The 19,548-nt window shown below is 42.5% G+C and overlaps 1 protein-coding gene across 1 annotated transcript in view; it reads right to left on the reverse strand.

The window, feature by feature from the left end:
- Window positions 1-912: 912 nt before the first annotated feature.
- The window catches only part of KDM3B (lysine demethylase 3B), a 60,398-nt gene continuing 41,762 nt past the window's right edge, over window positions 913-19,548 (reverse strand). The window contains exons 13-24 of the mRNA XM_090288250.1: window positions 18,861-18,988; window positions 15,758-16,031; window positions 14,765-15,021; window positions 12,166-12,432; window positions 10,987-11,158; window positions 10,492-10,582; window positions 10,239-10,369; window positions 9,498-9,617; window positions 7,702-7,841; window positions 7,250-7,426; window positions 4,823-4,957; window positions 913-2,341 (exon numbers count right to left, since the gene is read on the reverse strand). Coding sequence (XP_090144376.1) covers window positions 2,261-2,341; window positions 4,823-4,957; window positions 7,250-7,426; window positions 7,702-7,841; window positions 9,498-9,617; window positions 10,239-10,369; window positions 10,492-10,582; window positions 10,987-11,158; window positions 12,166-12,432; window positions 14,765-15,021; window positions 15,758-16,031; window positions 18,861-18,988 — 1,973 coding nt within the window. The 3' untranslated portion in view covers window positions 913-2,260. The remainder of the gene's footprint in view (window positions 2,342-4,822; window positions 4,958-7,249; window positions 7,427-7,701; window positions 7,842-9,497; window positions 9,618-10,238; window positions 10,370-10,491; window positions 10,583-10,986; window positions 11,159-12,165; window positions 12,433-14,764; window positions 15,022-15,757; window positions 16,032-18,860; window positions 18,989-19,548) is intronic.

The following is a 19,548-nucleotide window of genomic DNA, read 5'->3' on the forward strand; positions in this document are numbered from 1 at the left end:
TTTATATCCAGAATGTAGGCTAACCCTAGCCCGCCTCCTGATTTTCACCGAAGCAACAAAGCTCCAACCTCCACAACTCCCTTTCTCCCCATTGCTTTCCTTTCCTGTCCCATTTCAAAGCTTCTGCATTCATCTACCCTTTATGTGGAGGTGTAGTCCTCCTGGTGATCACAGCTTCAACCCGTGCTCGCTGAAGCTGAAAGAAAGGTTCAGAACTCTGTATTTCAGTTATGGCCCTGTTCAAACTCAGTATCTTTGAACCACACAACGATCTATTTTCCACCCTAATTGTATTTCCAGGCTTAAACACTTTGGAACACGTTTTCCAACAGGCTCCAGAGAAGTGGCCTTTAATGACCCCTCTTGCTATTCTTTATAACTTCCTCTTCAAAAGGTCTTTTCTAATTAGAATACAGTCTATCCTGACTCTTCAAGCCACTTTCATTGCTGCTTGATAAAAATATATCCTGTTTGGGTCTTCTCCCACCAACTCCAAGGTGAATCTAGAGCCACGTTTCAAATGTGGGCCTCCTCCTTTGAGGAACCCCACAGCTGATTGCCCAAGACCTTGCTCAGGCCACCCTCATGAGCCTTTCCCCTAGAGTATCCCAGGAATGTAGGACCCCAGCTTTCCCACTCCATTCACTGAGCATAAACAATGGGCAACCTATCTCTCCTCACATCCTCTTAACTTATGTGGCCCCTTTCCCCTCACCCCAAGTCCTCAAACCACAATGACCTGGCACTTCCCTCTCCTAATTGGGAGCCAATTTGGAAGCAAAGGGTAATAATCATATGCAGCAATGTAATGAAGATCTGAAAATGAACCAACCTCCACTTCCAACCCCACCCTCTATCTGGCCTTGCTTTTCAGAATGGCTGGCACAAGAAGAATTCAGTCCACTCAAAACAGATTTGTTAGATTTTTAATAAGAACATGGAAATCCCAATCAGCCCTTCAACAAAATTAAAGTACAGAAAGTGAAATTAAAAGTATTCTACAGTAAATGACTTTTATTAAAAAAAAAAAAAAAGTAACTGTGAACATATAAACAAGCCTGCAGGGCACTACAGTACAGCCAGAAAGAAGATAGATACATTTTCCAATGTACCCATGGGCCAATGAATTCCATTATTTTCAAATAAATTCTTAATAAAACTCCACTGAGTTGTAAAGTTTTGCTGAAAATATTTCTGGACAAAAAACCCAAAAAACAAAAAAAGCCTCCTGTAGGAAAATCAAACTTTCCTTTGCATTTGGAACTGTTAAGAGGATTCCCAAGGGAACGCTGGTCATAGGTGAAATGGTTCCTGGAGTCACCAGTGTGTGTATGTGTGGAACACACCACAGCTCAGACATGACAAAGTTCTTTCTCACATGGCTGTTCCCTCAAGGAAAGACTAAGATGGGAGGGGGAGAAACTAAAAGAATCCTAAAAAGCCAATTCTTTTAAATTCTGCTTTGGCTGATTTTGTGCTATAATGGGCAGTTTGATTTCTAAAAATCATATTTCTTCAAAGAGTTTTATTGAAAGGAAGACTAAATGTAATGTGCCTTTCCTCATAATCCAGGAAAACAACTGTGGTATTTCAAAAATTCTAAAAATATCTACTTTCATGAAATAGTAACTATTTCACTACAAACCTATTTTTCACTAAATACACGTTTCCTAATCCTGGAGCCTCCTGGGAAAAGCAGTGGGTTCTCCCCGGGTCCTGCAAGACTCCAGTGTTCACAGGGGAGATTGTGGGGAATGGCTTCACCCTGTCTCCTGGGATGGGCTGTATCAGAGGTCATGTGCAGAGCCACCGTCAGACTTCCACCAGGCGAGTTTAAGCAATTAGCCCCTACTTGTACCAGTTATGTGATTCCCCATACCTCCTAACATTCCCACTGAACTAGGCACGAGAGAAAGAAAAGGAAAGGTGTGCCCACATTCCTGGTTTCCACAAATCCCAAATCACAAGACTGTGCAGGAAAGCCCAGCGATGCTCAGGCAATTCAGAGTCCCAAAAGGCCACAGGATGGGAATGTGGCACCCTCGGCTTGGAGTCTGGAACTGTGTGTGTGAACAGTGCGACTTTCCTGTGGCAACCTTCAGTGTTGAGGCAGCGTAGAAAAGAGTGGCTGGAGAGTTTGTAATACTGACCACACTGGCTCCGAGTGAAGGGCCTCTGCTCCAGCAGAGAACCCCGCCGTTCCCTGTATGTGCGTGAGTGAAAGACCTGCTTCACAGGGGAGTTTGGAATTTCTCCACGCCTAAGACCTTGCCAGTTTGGATTCATGGGCCTTGAGGGTGCCAACAGCATCTTTCACTGCGTGATAAATGATGTTCTTCACCTGGAGAGAGCAAAGAGCACAGTCAGTTCATGGCAGCTCCATGTTGTCTTCTGCAAATGAAAATGTATGTTCTACACTGCCTATACGCCTACTGATTAGTGAGGAGACCCCTCAACCAGGACTACACGCTTCCCAATCAATCCCGAAGGTGATTTACAAGTCACATAGCACATAAGGTCTATATTCAAAAAAGAATAATGAAATCACTTGAAAGACTATATAATTACCACCAACTATGTGATTACTATGTGTTGGACACTACTGCTAAGCTCTTTATGTGCTTTCATTTAATTCTTACCATAATCCCGTGAGACAGATTTTATTATTATTCCCCATTTTATAGATAAGAAACTGAGGGGATCAAGGTTCCATGGTTAAGAAACTTGCCTAAGGTCCTGTAGTGAATAAGCTTGTATTAAACAAAGTGAGCAGGTAAGATTATTAGGTATTTTTTTCCTTCTGTGCTTGTATTTATTTTCCAATTTGTCTAAAAGGAACACAAACTACGGTGTGAAGTACAAAGATATACTAAAGTAAGTAGCCCTGGCTGGTATGGCTCAGTGGATTAAGCGTCGGTCTCTGAAACCAAAAAGTCACTGGTTCAATTCCCAGTCAGGGCATATGCCTGGCTTATGAGCCAGGCCCTTTGTTAGGGGCATGTAGGAGGCAACCAATTGGTGTTTCCCTTCCCTTTTATCTAAAAAAATAAATAAAATCTTGAAAAGAAAAGAAAGTGAATAGCTGAAAGACAGTTTTAAACCAAGATGGTGATTATTTCTAGGGAAGGGAAGTGAGGAGATAGAGCGGGAAGGGTACATGGAGACTTCACCAATGTAGTTGTTGTATATGTATTATGTATATATATGATGTTTTATTTTTTAAGCTGTGTGATGGGCACAAACACCCTCTTGTGCTACTCTCCACTAAATTTTTTGTATTCGTCGTCGTCGTCGTCGTCGTCGTCGGCAGCCGTCCGTCTCGAGAGACGATGGTGTAGCTTCTTAAGAGTCCATCTGCACCGCTGAGAATGGCTGTGCAGTCCGACTCGGGAGTGACACGGTATCTGTCTCCTCCCGTGTTGAATCGACATCTTGCGATGACGCTGAAGCTACAGAGCCTGGGCAGGGTAATATGGAGGGTCTACTGTTGCCCATGCAGCAGACCCCCCCTCTCTTCACAGCTGAAGGGTCCAAGGGAAAGACGGAGTCAATACAGCTTGGCTTCAGGTGCGCCGCAGGAGTTGCCGGTGTTGACTACAACGTCAAACCGCCTTAGGGACTCCGGCTCCGGATTTTCTGTTGGGGTTTACTCCCTTAGCCTTTCCCCTGAGGAGGTATGCCACAAGGCAGTGGAGGTTTTTTGGAGTCAGAGTTTTCCTTCTCTGATATGAAATATGTATGCCTGAATATTTGCACTATGTCTCTAATGTCAATGTTATATTTATCAGTGTGACTATACTTTGTATACGAACTTTATGGTTGAGCCCTGGGTGGGTAGCTCAGTTAGTTAGAGCACCATCTGGATATGCCAAAGTTGTGGGTTCGATACCCAGTCATGCAAGCAGCAACGGGAATGACTAAATAAGTGGATCAACAAAATTGATGTTTCTCTCTCTCTCAAATCAATTTTTAAATAAATATTAAAAAAAAAAACTTTATGGTTGAAATGTTCTATAATTTTGAAAAAGGAATAACAAAACAGATCAGATTCAGGCTGAAGGTGATTGAATCTACTACCAGGGACCAAGAAAAATCTCTAACCTTATTAGTCACTGACCAAAGGAGATACACCTGAGCCACAGGTATGATGGATGAAATCAGACCACAAGTAAGAGGCTGAGAAAGTGTGTATTCAGATTGCTGAGGTTCTGCCTGGGCAATCTTGTTTCTTTATTCTTTATTATCTTATGTTATAAAAGCACCCAAGTGTATTAACAATGAAATTTTGCCCTTAAATCCACTTCAGGAGCAGAGGAAAACCTAATCTGATTGTCCTCCTTAGATCTACAAGGGGAAAGCAATCCTCACTCCTCTTAGGGACATGGACTGCAGTCCCTAGCAGAGCTCTAAGGAATTGAGTCTGCATAGAAATATGCTATGAGAAGCAGCTTCGGAGAAATAACCTTTCTCAGAAACATGCTCAGAACAAACTATCAGTGCTTTGCCCACCTGACTGGAGAAGTCAGTCTAGTCACAGCTACTAACACTGAAATAGTGCATGTCCCAGGGCCAGAAAAACAGAAGGCTGTTACACTATAAATGATTAGGTTGAAAGGTGAGTAGTCTCTAAACCCAAACCTGAAGAGAACTGATTATATACTTCCTGGGGGGAGGACTTCATACTCCCAGACCTGGTTCCCTTTATCATCTCTCCACAGTTTTACCTCCCAGAGAATACCCTCAAAAACAGAATGTGCCTCCTGTGTATGTAGCTGAGTAGGAGATGAGAAGATGGAGTGGAGGTGAAGGAGGAGCTATTTACCTGCAGTTTATCTTCATGGTTTGTATGAGTGTTAGAGAGATGCCTGAATTCCTGCGTCAGGCGGAAACAGTGCTTTACATGTTCTGGAGATACAAAATCTTCTGCTACTTTTATGCAACTGTATAGATTGTGCACCTGGGAGGGGAAAGGTACATAGGAAAAATCCAGGCATTAGAGATTCAGTAACACATGCAAAATGTCCATGATCTAGTTAAAAAAACTTTAGAAATACTTATAATAATTCAATTTTTATAAAAACAACACATGCAGAAAAAACTGTAAGTGTAAATTTATAAATAAAACATTAGTATGTACATAGAAAAGGATCTAGAAAAATATACACCAAATGGCTAACAGTAGGCTACCTCTGGGGAGGGCAGGATGAGGGGACTGAAAAGGGGTATGGCACAGGGAACTGAGCTGGGACTTTCACCGTTTCTTTAACAGTCTCCATTGTTGAAAAAAATTTTAATGAGAACTTAAAATTACATAAAAAAAATTCGAAAAGATCTGCATGTCAGGCTTAGACTGACATGCTCTGTCTCCCTCCACAACTAAGTAGGAATACAACTACCTCAAAACCAAAGATAACCAGAAATTCCAGAAAATAAAACTACATGGAAGCCCAACGTATGAAGTTATAAACCAGCGGTGCTCGTCTGGACGGGTAGGAGGGGCGACCGGAGCGGAAAAGTCGGGCGGTGCTGTCTGTGCTAGCAGCGGGGATAGCGGCGGGACTGCGAGAAACGCCAGGGGAGCTATCCTGGCTGCAGTCGAGACCTGTCAGCTCGGGATTCCAATGCTGGGGAAGGCAGACTTCCCATTGCCCCTGACTGTGAGGCCCAGAGGGCGTGGGGACGGAGGAGGAGACTCCTGGTCTCTCAGCGGAGAGTAATGGCAGGACTCCATCTTGGACCCTCGCCCCCACACAAAGCGCCACAGAGCAGTGAAAAAGGTTGCCGGTCACTGGGTAGTGACAAGTGCAAGGGGCTCCGCCCCCTACAGCCCTCCCAGGAAGCAAAGGTAAACAGAAAACTGTCAGGATGAAGCAGACCATGACTGAAATCCTGGTGACGCAGCTCACCAGGCAGCAGATGAGAGACCTAACCGATGAGCAAATAGGAAATCTGAGGCTCAGTTCAGAGCTATAGTCATAAAGTGGCTTACAGAATAAACAAAAGATTTGGAACAGGATGGGGAAGGAATGAAAGCTAGCCATACTGAAACGAACGAAAACACATAGGAGACAAGTGGTGAGAAAATGAAAACTAGAGATCAAATCAACAAATCGGAACATAGGGAAAGAACAATCAACCAGTACAGAAAGAGGAAACAAAAAGTAAGGAATATGAGGAGAGGCTCAGAAACCTCTGGGACAGCTAGAAGCGAATGAACATTCGAATTATAGGATTGCCAGAGGGCGAAGAAGAACTAGAAATAGAAAAATTATGTGAAAAAATAATGAAGCAGAACTTCCCTAATTTGGGGAAGGAAATAGACTTACAGGTCCAGGAAGCACAGAGAGTTCCAGAAAAACTAGATGCAGGGAGAACCACTCCAAGACACATTATAATCAAATTGTCAAAAATTAAAGATAGAGAGAGAATCTTAAAGGCAGCAAGAGAGAAGAAAAGAATTATGTACAAAGGGGTCCCAATTAGACTGTCAGCTGATTTCTCAAAGGAGACCCTGCAGGCAAGAAGGGACTGGCAAGAAATATTCAAAGTAATGAAAATCCAAAACCTACAACCACGAATACTCTATCCAGCGAAACTGCCATTCAGAATAGAAGGGCAGAGAAAGTGCTTCCAGGACAAAGTAAAACTAAAGGAGTTCATTAGATCCAAACCACTGTTATATGAAATGTTAAAGGAACTGGTTTAGAAGGAGGATCAAAATTATGAATATTAAAATGAAAACTGCATCACAACAACCAACAACAGAAGCTAGGGAATCGAAACAAAGGCAAACTAAGTAGACAACGAGAGTGGGAAAAGAATTATAGGTATGGGGAACATATTGGGGGGAAGTCAGCAGGGAGGAGGAAGGGGGAAAGGGAAGGAGATGGTACAGGAATTAAGAAGCATAGTATGAGGGAGTGGAGTAGACAGATGCTGAGAACTATATGCACAACCAATGGACATGGGCTAAAAGTGGGGGAACCACTGGAGGGAGGGGGGGTCACTGGGTGGAGGGGAGCAGAGGGAAAAGAAATTGGGACAACTGTAATAGTATAATCAATAAAACATATTAAAATAAATAAATAAATAAAATTATATAGAAAAAAATTCAAAAACCAAAAATAAATTATAGTTTCAAGGCAATCTGTCTAATCCAACCATTTATATCTACTGCCAGATTAGCAAGAAAGTCAAAAAGAAGGAAGCCCACGGAACTGTGAGGCCCAGCTCCCAAGATGAAACCCACCTGGTGTGGGGCTCCAGCAGGTATGAAGACGGCATCTCCTAGGAACTGAACGATGGCCCAGCCTTGCACGCCATACTCTTCATAGAGTCGCTTACGGAGGGTCTGGTCCAGGTACCAACTTTGGTCATGAATTGGGTCATGATCAGGGGGATTCTCTTGTCCTTGCTCTTCTCCAACCTAAAGCCATGACCAAAACACGAAGACAGAAAAATCAATAAATACATAAAAAATTATTAACAGCATAAATCCAACTTGCTGTAGTAATGTCCCTGGTGGGCCAAAACTTCTGCTTTATTCAGCATCTTCTAGGTATAGAGTCAGGCCTTTGGGGCATTTTGACAAGGGATACAGGTCTTTAATGCCAAGGGACCCCACACAAGAAACCCTAGGGAGGTTGTCTCAGCACACCCAGACCTTTCATCTGTGAGCTGGAAGCCCCCCCAGGGGCATACCTTTCGGAGCAGCTCCCGGATCTTCTCTGCATCCTTGGCTGCATAGATGTGCCACAAAGCACCAGGCTTCTCATTTCCATCGTGAATCCTCTGCTTTGTCACCTCATCAGCGTCTCCCTCATCAATTGTTTTGAGGACCTCTGAAAAGAGCAATATGCCATTTTTCAACATAACCAGCCATTTCAGCAGCTCTAAGTGAAGCAAAATGTCTAATTCAAACAAGTTTAGTCTCTACTATTCTTGTCTTTCTGGAGTAATACAAGATAGAATCAAGGAATCAAAACTCATATACAGTATTCCCTCACTTATCGCGGGTATTATGTTCTAGGCCACCCCGTAATAGGTGAAAATCTGCAAAATAGGAACCTTACATTTATTTTAGTATTTATATATATTTTAAGGCTTTATAAACCCTTCCCACAGACTTATAAACCGTTCCCAGTCCCTTATTAACCTTTCCCAGTCCCTTATTAACCTTTCCCAGTCCCTTATTAACTTTTCCCACACTTTTATAAACACTACTTATGTTCTTAAACATATCCTACACTCTTTAAGCCTATGTAACAACATATGTATACAGCACTGCAAAATCCCGCGATATAGTGAAAAATCCGCGATAAATAATTAAATATAATATTTTTAAAAATCCCGCGATACAGTGAGGCTGCGATAAGTGAACCACGATATAGAGAGGGACTACTGTAGGTCTAATCTTCCTAAACACAGGAGAAGCGACCCTAATCTTCCTTACTTAACAGACGCAGCATTTTTTGGAGGCATAGTTTTCCTTTAAAACATATTTTTCGTTCAAACTGTGTAGCCATCTCTTATGTTCAAATTGCAGGTTATTTCCTGCTGCAAGTAGATGAACTCTTTTATTTTCTCAAGATCTCTTCTAAACTCTATGAACTTTATGGATTTAAGGCCACAAAGTGTAAAGCTTCTCTGCTTAAGTAAGTTAAGAAGGCTGGCTTCTACTCTGACTGGTGTGGCTCAGTGGATTGAGTGCTGGTCTGCAAACCAAAAGGTCACCGGTTCGATTCCTGGTCAGGTTACATGCCTGTGTTGCAGGCCAGGTCCCCAGTTGTGGGTGTGCAAGAGGCAACTGCTTGATGTTCCCCTCCATCTCTATCTCTCTCCCTCCCCTTCTCTCTAAAAATAAATAAATAAATAATCTTTAAGAAGGCTGGCTTCTAATGCTTAAATGTTATAATCCTTCCAAGGACAACACAGTGGAAGGATTTGCAAGTGTGAGGCATCAAAGCAAATGTGTGGCAGGAAATATACCAAAGTAATGATACTGATTATCCCTGAACCTTGAAATTTTGAGTTTCTTATTTTCTTCTTTAAAATTTCCTGTTTTCTAAAACTCCCATAATTAACACATTAGTCTTATACTGAGATAGCAGGGAGTGTAAATGTAGCAAAATATCACTTTTATGCTTCATTTCTGTGCATGTGACCTTTCTTTATCATCTGTCATCCCACAGCTGACCTGGCTGATGACCAAGTAGGCTAGTTTGCCATCCCTTCTTCATTCCTTTTCCTAGTGCTACACACTCAGTGGAAGAGGGCAGCACTGCCAGAAGCAGAATGACTGGTAAGATAAACTAGTAGCACTGTTCTCTGCTAAAACCTCCCTGCATCTAGCAACATCCCCTGGGCACCTACTACACATTTGGCCTGGAAGAGGTTTAAGAAAAAGCCACTGTCCCAGACTGAGGAGGAAGACACCCAATTCTACTCCCAAGGCCAAGTCTCCCCATCCTGAAGCAGGGGGTTCTAGAAATTCGTACCTTCATCATGAGCACCCTCCCCGATGGGGATCCCAACGTACACCATCACATTAACTGCATCAGACACATCCAAGTGAAGATTTGTTGTGCCAACTCTTCTATCCTCTGCTGTTATCAAGCCTAAAGGTAAAAGATACACAAGGTAAAAGGGAATATTCTGAAGAACATACTCAAAGATGTTCTTAAATGAGTAACACTGGGAGAATAAAGAATATCTGTGTATCACTGTCATATCTTTTCTAGTGTTTTAAGACTGATTCTAGCTTGGTTGACATCATTGTTTCATTAGCTTTGGCCACTGAACGAATTCCACCCCCCACTCCCTCCAAAATAATCTCTTCTTCAAAAGCAAAACAGAAATGGGCATTAGTGACATTCAAGTATAGCCTGGCTTTCACAGTGATATAGGACATTACAGACTTCACAAAGATCTGGTTGGATAGCATGGTACCCAGATTTCTTCACTGTTATTTTATCAAGTCTCTTAAAAACCATGAATCATATCTCCTTGAACAGAATTTTTGAGAGGGAACTTTCTAACTACTAGAGATATGCAAGCTTCTGGACTGGGCCCATATGGATGTTATGCAAATCAGTATGGCAAAACCAAACATATTCAAAACCATCCTGGATACTATTAACTTCTCCAGCACCTGACTCTGTCCTCCATTAGCTCTACACTCTATAGGTGAAATGGGAACAGCAGGGTCCAAAAAGGGGAATATGGCCTCGCTCTCATACCATAGGCATTGTACATCTTGGGGCCCAGATCAGGCCTTACGAAGTAGCTGGGTAGCCTAGAGGCCAGATTGAGCCTGCCATCTCGTTTGGTATATTCTGGCAGAGGAAGGTTCTCCATCAGATCTTCAAACCTACGAAAAAGCAGGAAAGATGACTTGTTACCGGGGAAAGAAAGCAAAGAGGCAAAGTTCATTTTTCTGTGATGACTTTGTGATGGCTTCAGCAAGGCAAAGTCTCTCTCTAGTTTGCTAACCTTGTTGGCATCATGTCCCGAAAATCTTCCCCGGGAGGCCAGTCCTTGAGTTTGAGCACCATGGGCTGTCCATCTTCTGACCTTAATCGCTCTGGAAGACAGAAACACTCTCACAAACATCTGCTGGATTTGCCGCTGCCTGATTTTCCAGCGACTCTAAGTTTTAGGAGACTAAGCTCTTATTTTCAGACTTGTAAACTCCTATAATAAGACGAGATGGACTTCTTTCTTCACCCACTGCTTTAAGACAAGATGTATTTTTCCATCGCAGAGGGATTCTATACCCCTCCCCAGAGTGAAAGTATACTCCACAAATCCCATGGGTCACATGCTTAAGCTCAAGAGGTGACTGCCATGCTAGCTACCTGGTTGGCACCAGGAAAAAATGTTCCTCCTGCCAAGAGGATGTAAGTTGATATTCCATGGGCAGGGCTGAACACAGAGATGCTTACTTCCCAGCCTGCCATTACTGAACTAGATAAAAAAGCTACTTACTGCATATGATCTCGAAGCCATCCCAGAAATCTCTAACTTTCACATCGGAAATTATAGCACAGTTCCTGCAGTTCACCAAGTCCACATCCTGATCTCCAAATTCTTGGCTAAAGGCTTCTGGCTTCCAGAGTTCAGACTTGAGCTTTTTATGTACCCCTGAAACCAGCACTGGCTGTGGAAACAAAAACATCCCATTTAGGAAATACTTTTAGCTCAGGGCTAAGAGATGGAATAGAAGAAGTGTTTTCTGGGGGTCACCTCTTCTTGTCCATAATGATTTATTGTTCCTTCCCAATTTTAGGATCTATGGATTTCTACCTGTTACCTACTACAGCAAATGGGAACTACTCCTACTCCATTATACGATACTTGATTCTCACCCTGGGAGGATGCCATAGAAATCACTTCTGTTGCTCTGGTAGCTATCACTATTCTGATGTGAGAGGATAAAAGCTGACAAATACACCTTTCAGAATACTTCCTCAACATGGGGGAAAAAAAAAATCTAGACAATTCCATAACCTCCCCCTTCCTCCTCAACACCTGCTAAAAGTAGAAAAATTAGGCAGTGTTATCACATTATCACAAAAACTTGTGGCCTTGAAACATTTACCTACAAAAGTACCACTCACCCCACATACCACGATTAAGGATTTTCCCCTAAAGGTGTCATTAATGCCAGATCATCACCTAACAGGAATTTCAAATGCCCTATTAACAACACAGAGCTACATAGCTTAGAAAAAAATAGAATCCACAATGTATTTTCAGGAATCTTTTGATTTTTAAAAATAGAAGAAAACAGCCCTGGCAGGTGTGGCTCAGTGGATTGAGTGCTGGCCTGTGAACCAAAGGGATGCCGGTTCGATTCCCAGTCAGGGCACATGTCTGGGTTGTGGGCCAGGTCCCCAGTTCGGTGCATGCAAGAGGAAGCCACACATTGATGTTTCTTTCCCTCTCTTTCTCCCTCCCTTCCTCTCTCTCTTAAAAAAAAAAAAAATCTTAAAAACAAAAAGGGGAAGAAAACTCAAAGTAGCAAGACTGTCTACAATGAAGTTTCTTATGCCTAAATCTCCTTGGCCAAATATCTTCCAGAGAGAACTGCAACTCCCCAGGTAGCTGTGGCGGACAGGCAGCCAGGCAGACAGGCAGCCCAGGGAACTGCTTCTTCTTGCTTACCTGGCCTTGCTTCCAACACTCCCGGAAGATCTTCCAATTGTTTTTGTTGCTGGGGTCATGGAGACACAGAAGTCTCCCATCACAGAGCCAGGAGTGAGAGGTATGGGGGTCCAGAACATTTAACCCCATCACCATCTCCTTCACCTCCTTTTGGGTATCAGTCAAGTTGCAGGCCCGCTTTGCAGCATCTGAGGTTTTCTTATTTTCTACCACTGAGGCAATGATGTGGTCAAGGAAGTTGGGTAGACTGGCCTTGTTCTTCACTCCCTGTCAGATACAAATCCACTAGGTAAGTTTGAGGCAGCATAAAAAGAGCATTCAAAAATATGTCTAATAGTTGTATTCATAAGAAGGAATTCTCATCTACTTCATTAGATTTCATAAAAGTTATAATGTCTTTTATAACTGGAGGGGGGAACCTATTAAGCCAGTATCTTAAATGTCCCTATCCTTCATATTTTCTTTACATTAATGAAAGTACAGAAAGATTCCTTCTGCCTCAAGAGATCTGACACCAAAAAAATATCTTCGTATTCAGCCCTTAAATTTGTATTACGTGTATACATGTAGACCAGAGAAATCACAAAATACTGTAACCGAGTGAAAAAGATCACGTACTTTGAGGGCTATCAGTTTCTTTTCTGGCCACAATGCCCAAGGGATATAATATTTGGGGCTTTTGTAAACTTGATAATCCTATGCCTGCTATGTCTGCAGTGTTAACTAATCATTATCTCTGTTGAATACATGTAATCATAAAACATCCTGGGAAAATTTAAAAAGAAAAACTGGGGCTCAGAGCAAGTATAAAAAATACAGAGCCAAAATAATTTCTTCAAAGTCACTTATGCAAAAGAGACAAATAACCCACACTGTACATGGCTCAACCACCTACTATTCATCCAATTTCAGCCATTAATTGTCAGACAGAATGAGAAACATGTTTATGCGCTTGCTTGAAATGATCTATAAACTGAAAACAAAAAAACACCATGTAGAACATTGTTTAAAAAAGGGGGGAAAGGTATATACACATGATAATATCACTAAAAGGACACTCATGAAACAATAGTAATCTTCAGAAAGGGAACCAGGTGGCTAAGAGACACTGTGGAAAGAAGATTTTTCACTGAATCTTTAAAATTGTGTACCTTGTGAATTCCCTTGTCCAGTAAATACTTACTAAACACCTACACTGTGGCACTAGGGAAATAGTGGTACATAAAACAGCAAAAAATGCCTGTAAGGAGAAGTGAGCAGGCAATAAGTAAACACATAGTGAGTCAGATGTAGTAAGTGCTATGGTGAAAACAGTGTAAGTGTAGAGAAAAGATATGAGTAGAGGATGGGAGCGGGGTGGACTTTTTAACCCTGAGTGCCATGCGTAATTCAAAATTTGGATCAACATGAGAAAAAAATTATATCAATATATAACCTGAGGTACAAAAAAAGAAAAAAAAAGAATAAAACATAAAATACAAATTTTTCCATTGTTATTTACATTCATAGCCATCGAAAAAAGTTGCTGGGAGCGATGCTGGTACTTCTGGGAAAATTTGTCAGCATCGCTCATAGCAGCATTGGCACTGAAAGGGTTAAAACGGTGATCTAACAAAAAGCCTTACTGAGGAGAGGACATTTTGGGAGGGAGGAGAGGAAGTTGATGAAGCCAAGTAGTTACCTTAGAAAGAAAGCTCTAGGTAGAAGGACAAGTGCAAAGGCTCTGAAGAGGGTGCATGTTAGGCCACACTCAAGAACAACAAGAAGGTATGTGTACCCAGAACAGGGTGAACAAGAAGAGGGAGAGTGTAGGTGAAGTCAGCGAAGTAAGGAGAAGACACACAGATGGGATGGAACCTTCAAGTCCTCTGAAAGGACTAGGCTTATGTTGTGAGAAGCAGCAAGCCCATGAAGGCTTTTAGGCAGAGGTGACATGATTTGACCCATAATTTAAAAGGATTAACTAGCTGCTGTGTAAAATACACTGCCAAGTGGAAAGGGAAGAAATAAAAAGGACCTGTAGAAGGAATTCACTGCAAAAATTCACAAAAGAGGCTTAGGGCAGAGCAAAAGCAGTGGAGCTAATGAGATACGGGTGGGTTCTGTACATTTTGAAGATCAAACTGAAGGGATCTGCTGATAGATTAGTTATGGAATGAGATAGGGGAGTCCCAAATGACTCCAAAATTTCTGGCCAAACAATCGGAAGAATGAAGATATCACTGACCAAGGGAGGAAAACTAAAGGCAGGATGAGCACAGGCAGATCAGGAGTGCATCTTAGATGTGTTAGGTTTGAGGTGTCTGTTAGATATCCAAGAGAATGCAATATGAATGTACTGCCTAGCTTAAAAAAACTGTCAAGAAAAAAAAGTAGTTTCTACTGATGATTGAAAAATTCAATGTCTCAACTTCCATTGACTTCTAACAAAAGGTTCACTACTCAAAAGGATCCCAAATTTAATGTAAAGAAAGATCTTGTTGGCTGGACAATGTAGAGACCACAGGTCACCCACATACCCTTTAACCCAGTTATCAGATCTCCGATGGCTCTTTCATGGAAAAGCAGCAAAGACTAGAGTTGTAGAGAGGACACTTACTGCTGAGGATGTAGAGAAGACCGGGGGAAAGGGTATGCCTGTGTCCAAGGGGGTTTGAGGAAGTTTTCCGGGACCGGAGTGAAGGAGGTCTCGAAGGCTAGAGCCTTCGGTTTTGTTGTTGGAGGCAGTGGGACCCAGTAACAGACTGTTAAAAAGCTTTGGAGTCAACGGAGAGACCTTTGCAGTGGAGTTGAACGAGTCCAGCCCAAAGGGTGAATGAGACTCTTTACTGAGCACCGACCTCAGGGACCCTGCTTCTGTAAGAACATAACCGGGAATAGCATTAGGCATAAACAAAGAACACCCAGCAGGCAAATGACTCCTAAAAATCAGCCAGGTAGGAAGAGAAAGACTCTCCCTTCCCTGCCCCCAAAACTACGTATGGTTTATCTGGGCCAAGCCTGATGAGCTACAACTATGGTAGGTCTCATGGCCAAGGAGGGGCTCTCCTATTTCTTCCTTTCTGTTCCAGATCTGGGTTTCAAACTTCCTTTTGTTCCCAACTATCTTTCGTCTACCTCATTTTCTAAGACAGAGTTTCTTCAAGTGGGTCTCCAGAACACTTGTACTGGAATCACCTGGAGTGCTTGTGAAAAATGGAGATTCTTGGTCTTACTCTAAAAGAGCCTCATTTAATAGTTCTGGAGGGGCTCAGGAATCTTCATTTTTAAAAATTCCCCAGGTGATTCTTGTGCCCATTGAAGACTGCCTAGCCCTCAGGCCTAGCTGCCTAACAGAGCCATCTGAGACGCTTATTAAAAATCTTGCATCAATGCTGACTAAAGAGGTCTTCAGTAGGGCCCAGGCATGTGCCCTTTAAAAGAAGTTTCACGTCTAGAAAAAAGTCAAGACATTCCCTCATTTTATGTGATCAGCCAGAGAAAGCAAGTGGCATGTTTCCCAAATGTGGATGGTAACGTGTGAGTTTGAAGAATCCCAGAATAACTCAAGTGCTCTACCCACAGGCAGCGCAGAGGCTTTTGTTCATCTCACCTTTTGTTTCTTCTTTAGCTTTTTGAGTTGCTAAATCTGCCAACCAGTGCAGGGCAGAGGAGGGTGGGGCTGTGTCAGGGCAAGGGGGCCTGATGGCTTTTAGCTCACTATTGCTGTTTGAGGCCAAACTGTCTGCTTTCGAAAGCTCATCTGCTCTGATGTCAGTGCTGTCGGCTTTGGGATCGGGCTCTGGAGTTGTGACCGCTGCAGTTGCTCCTCCGCCTGAGAAGGTGGTTTCACTTCCAGAAGAGGCACTAGGGTTTATGCTAGGAAGCTGAAGCACAGAAGAACAGGCAACATGGTTAGAGTGCCATCTTTGTGGAGCAAAAGTAATGGCTGAATAGGTCTAGTTTGTTGACATTAACTGTCCCAAAAATGGTTACTTCATTTATTCATTCATTTATTTACTGACTCTTACAATGTGACAGAAACTATGCTAGGTTCTATGGGAAGAGGAGTGAACAAGACTTGAAAATAATACAGGGTTTTGTTTAGCAGGTGTGAGGCTCAAATTCTGCAATGGCAAACTGGTGATCAGAACTTGATCTCATAGAGCTGTTCTGAAGATTAAATGAGATAGTATATGCAAAGAGCTTATTTAGCATATTTTCCTGGCACATATAAGCTCAATAAATTTTTATTATTCTATTTTTGGATTTTCCATATTATTTGCACTAATATGGCAACTCTGCTGAAAATATATCTTGAGTTCCCTCAGCATTAATCCTCCAGTAGAAGCACTTAGTTGTGTGCATGTATATCTGTATTTAAAAAACAACAGCCTCTTGTTCAAAATAGTCACAATCAAACGAGGTTGACCTCCGCCTCTGACAGGCCAATGAGAAAACCATTGGCTCTTTGGAGGCTTGGGATTGCTTTCAGGATAGAATGATCCCAGCTCAGCAGGTCAATCTTCATATTTCTGTCCTCTGTACCTAACATGACATGGACAAGAGCTACACACAGGGAGAGGACTGTCTTCCTAATAACCTTTTCTTTTTCTTTCTTTTTTTTATGTGCTTTATTGATTATGCTGTTACGGTTGTCCCAATTTCTTTTCCCTTTGTTCCCCTCCACCCAGTGACCCCCCTCCCTTTAGTTGTCCTCCCCCCCTTAGTCCATGACCATTGGTTGTGCATATAATTCTTCTCAACCTCTTCCTGTCTACTCCACTCCCTCCTACTATGCTTCTTTATTCCTGTACCATATCCCTCCCTTTCCCCCTTCCCCTCCCTGCTGACCTCCCCCCAAAATGTTCCCCATACCTATAATTCTTTTCCCACTCTCGTTACCTACTTAGTTTGTCTAAGTTTTGGTTCCCCAGCTTCTGTTGTTGGTTGTTGTGATAGTTTTCATTTTAATGTTCATAGTTTTGATCCTCTTTCTCCTAAACAAGTCCCTTTAACATTTCATGTAACAGTGGTTTGGATCTGATGAACTCCTTCAGTTTTACTTTGTCCTGGAAGCACTTTCTCTGCCCTTCTATTCTGAATGGCAGTTTCGCTGGATAGAGTAATCGTGGCTGTAGGTTTCTGCTTTTCATTACTTTGAATATTTCTTGCCAGTCCCTTCTTGCCTGGAGTTTCTTTTGAGATATCAGCTGATCGTCTTATTGGGAACCCTTTGTATGTAACTATCTTCTTTTCTTTTGCTGTTCTTAAGATTCTCTCTGTCCTTAATTTTTGACATTTTGATTATAATGTGTCTTGGTGTGGTTCTCCCTGGGTCTAGTTTTTTTTTAACTCTCTGTGCTTCCTGGACCTGTAAGTCTATTTCCTTCCCCAAGTTAGGGAAGTTCTGCTTCATTATTTTTCCACATAATTTTTCAATTTCTAGTACTTCACCTTCTGGCAACCCAATGAATCGGACGTTGGCCCACCTCTAGCTGTCCCATAGGTTTCTTAGCCTCTCCTCATTTTCCTGACTTTTCGTTTCCTCTTTCTGCACTGGTTGACTGTCCTTTCCCTATGTTCCGATTTGTTGATTTGATCCCTGGTTTTCTTTCTCATACCACTAGTTTTGTATGTGTTTTCATTCATTTTAGCAGGACTAGCCTTCATCCCTTCCCCATCTTGTTTAAGATCTGCTGTTAGGTCTGTAAGCATTCATATAACCAAAGATAGAAACTGTGCCTCAGAAAGATTTCCTACCTGCTGAGCCGTTAGATCAGATATTTGCTGGCTGGTCAGCTGTGTCACTGGGATCTCTATCATGATCTGTGCCATCCTGACAGTTTTGTGGTTACCTTTGCTTCCTGGGCGGGGCTGTCACACCTACGCTAGAGGGGGCAGAGTCCCGTGCACTCGTCACTACCAGGTGACCCTTCTCACCACGCTGTGGCGTTTTGTGTGGGGGTGGGGGTCCAAGATGGATTCTTGCTGTTTACTCTCTGCTGAGCGACCGGAAGCTTCTTTTTCTGTCCCCACCCCCTCCGGCCTTCACAGTCCGAGGAAATGGGGGTCTGCCTTCCCCGGCTTTGGAATTGTGAGTTAACGGGTCTAGTTTGTAGCCAGGGGTGCTCCCTAGGTGCTTCTCGCCTCCTCTTAAATATGGGTGTCTGGGCTTACCACCATCCCGCCGCCAGCACAGCCTGACCTCTCCACCCCAGTTTTGCCCCTCCTGCCCATCCGGAAGAGCACCATTTCTTTATAACTTCATACGTTGGACTTCCATGTAGCTTTATTTTTTGGAACTTCTGGTTATTTCTGGTTTTGCAGTAGATGTATTCCTTCTTAGTTGTAGAGGGAGATGGAGCATGTCAATCTAGGCCTCCATCTTGGCCAGAAGTCTAATAACCTTTTCTACACTCTTCACCTACATTCGATTCTGAGGTACAATATAAATCTTGACAAAATGCAAAGCATCTCTTTGTGCTATTTATCAACTAAGCCTGAACTGGTTTTAAAGATGAATCAAGAGAAACTTGTACCAGTCAAGGGGAATTAAAATTTCTTGAGTAACCCTTCTTAGGCTCTATCTAGAAATGCTTCCCTATCCTTCTCCTAACTCCCCAGAAATCCTATATAGTCTGGTACAACATTGGCAAATATTTCCTGGTACTAACTTAAGTCTCACTCAGTTATTCCCACACACATCACTTTACCTGTGACATCCCATTGGTGACAGCAGGCCTTAACACCGATTTATTTTGCCGACTAATACAAGGGCAGTTTGCTTTAATTCCCCACTTGCCCCGGGCAGCATGTACCATATCTCCAATATTATAAAGAGCTGGAAAAAAGACAACAGTAATAGCAATTAATATTAGAATGCCCATATATGCCAGGTGTCGTGCCGAAGGCCTTTTTTAAATTACCTCCCTCAATCCTTACCACCTTTCAGTGAGACAGCAGCTTTCCCCCTCAATTCTTGATGATGAAAGTGAGTCTCAGAAGTTAGGTCATTTACTCTGGTACATATATTGGTCAATGGAAGTACTAAGACTTTAACCCTAAAGTCCTGTGAGCTCTTCACCACTCAGCTACACTCTCTCCCTCCTCTAGTAAACATTAACAGGTATCCTTTAGGGGTAGCTTTCTCAATGTTGAAGAGTATGTAAATATTTTTAAATGTACACTTGAGATTTATGTACTTTACTCTAAGTTATACTTAAAAAAAGAAAAAGAAAAACCTAGAAAAAGTGAGAAAAAGCAGACCAATGTAAACTTCACTTACATAAACCTTTAACCAATGCTTGGACCAGCAGGGAGCAGGCATCCTACCATTGCACTCAGGGAGCCCTTCTGCCTGAAAGCACTGGGGTGGGCATAAAGGATGCAGGGGTGCACCCC

This window comes from Furipterus horrens, unplaced genomic scaffold, assembly GCF_987537825.1.
Source record: "Furipterus horrens unplaced genomic scaffold, mFurHor1.1.pri manual_scaffold_10, whole genome shotgun sequence".
NCBI classification, from domain to species: Eukaryota; Metazoa; Chordata; class Mammalia; order Chiroptera; family Furipteridae; genus Furipterus; species Furipterus horrens.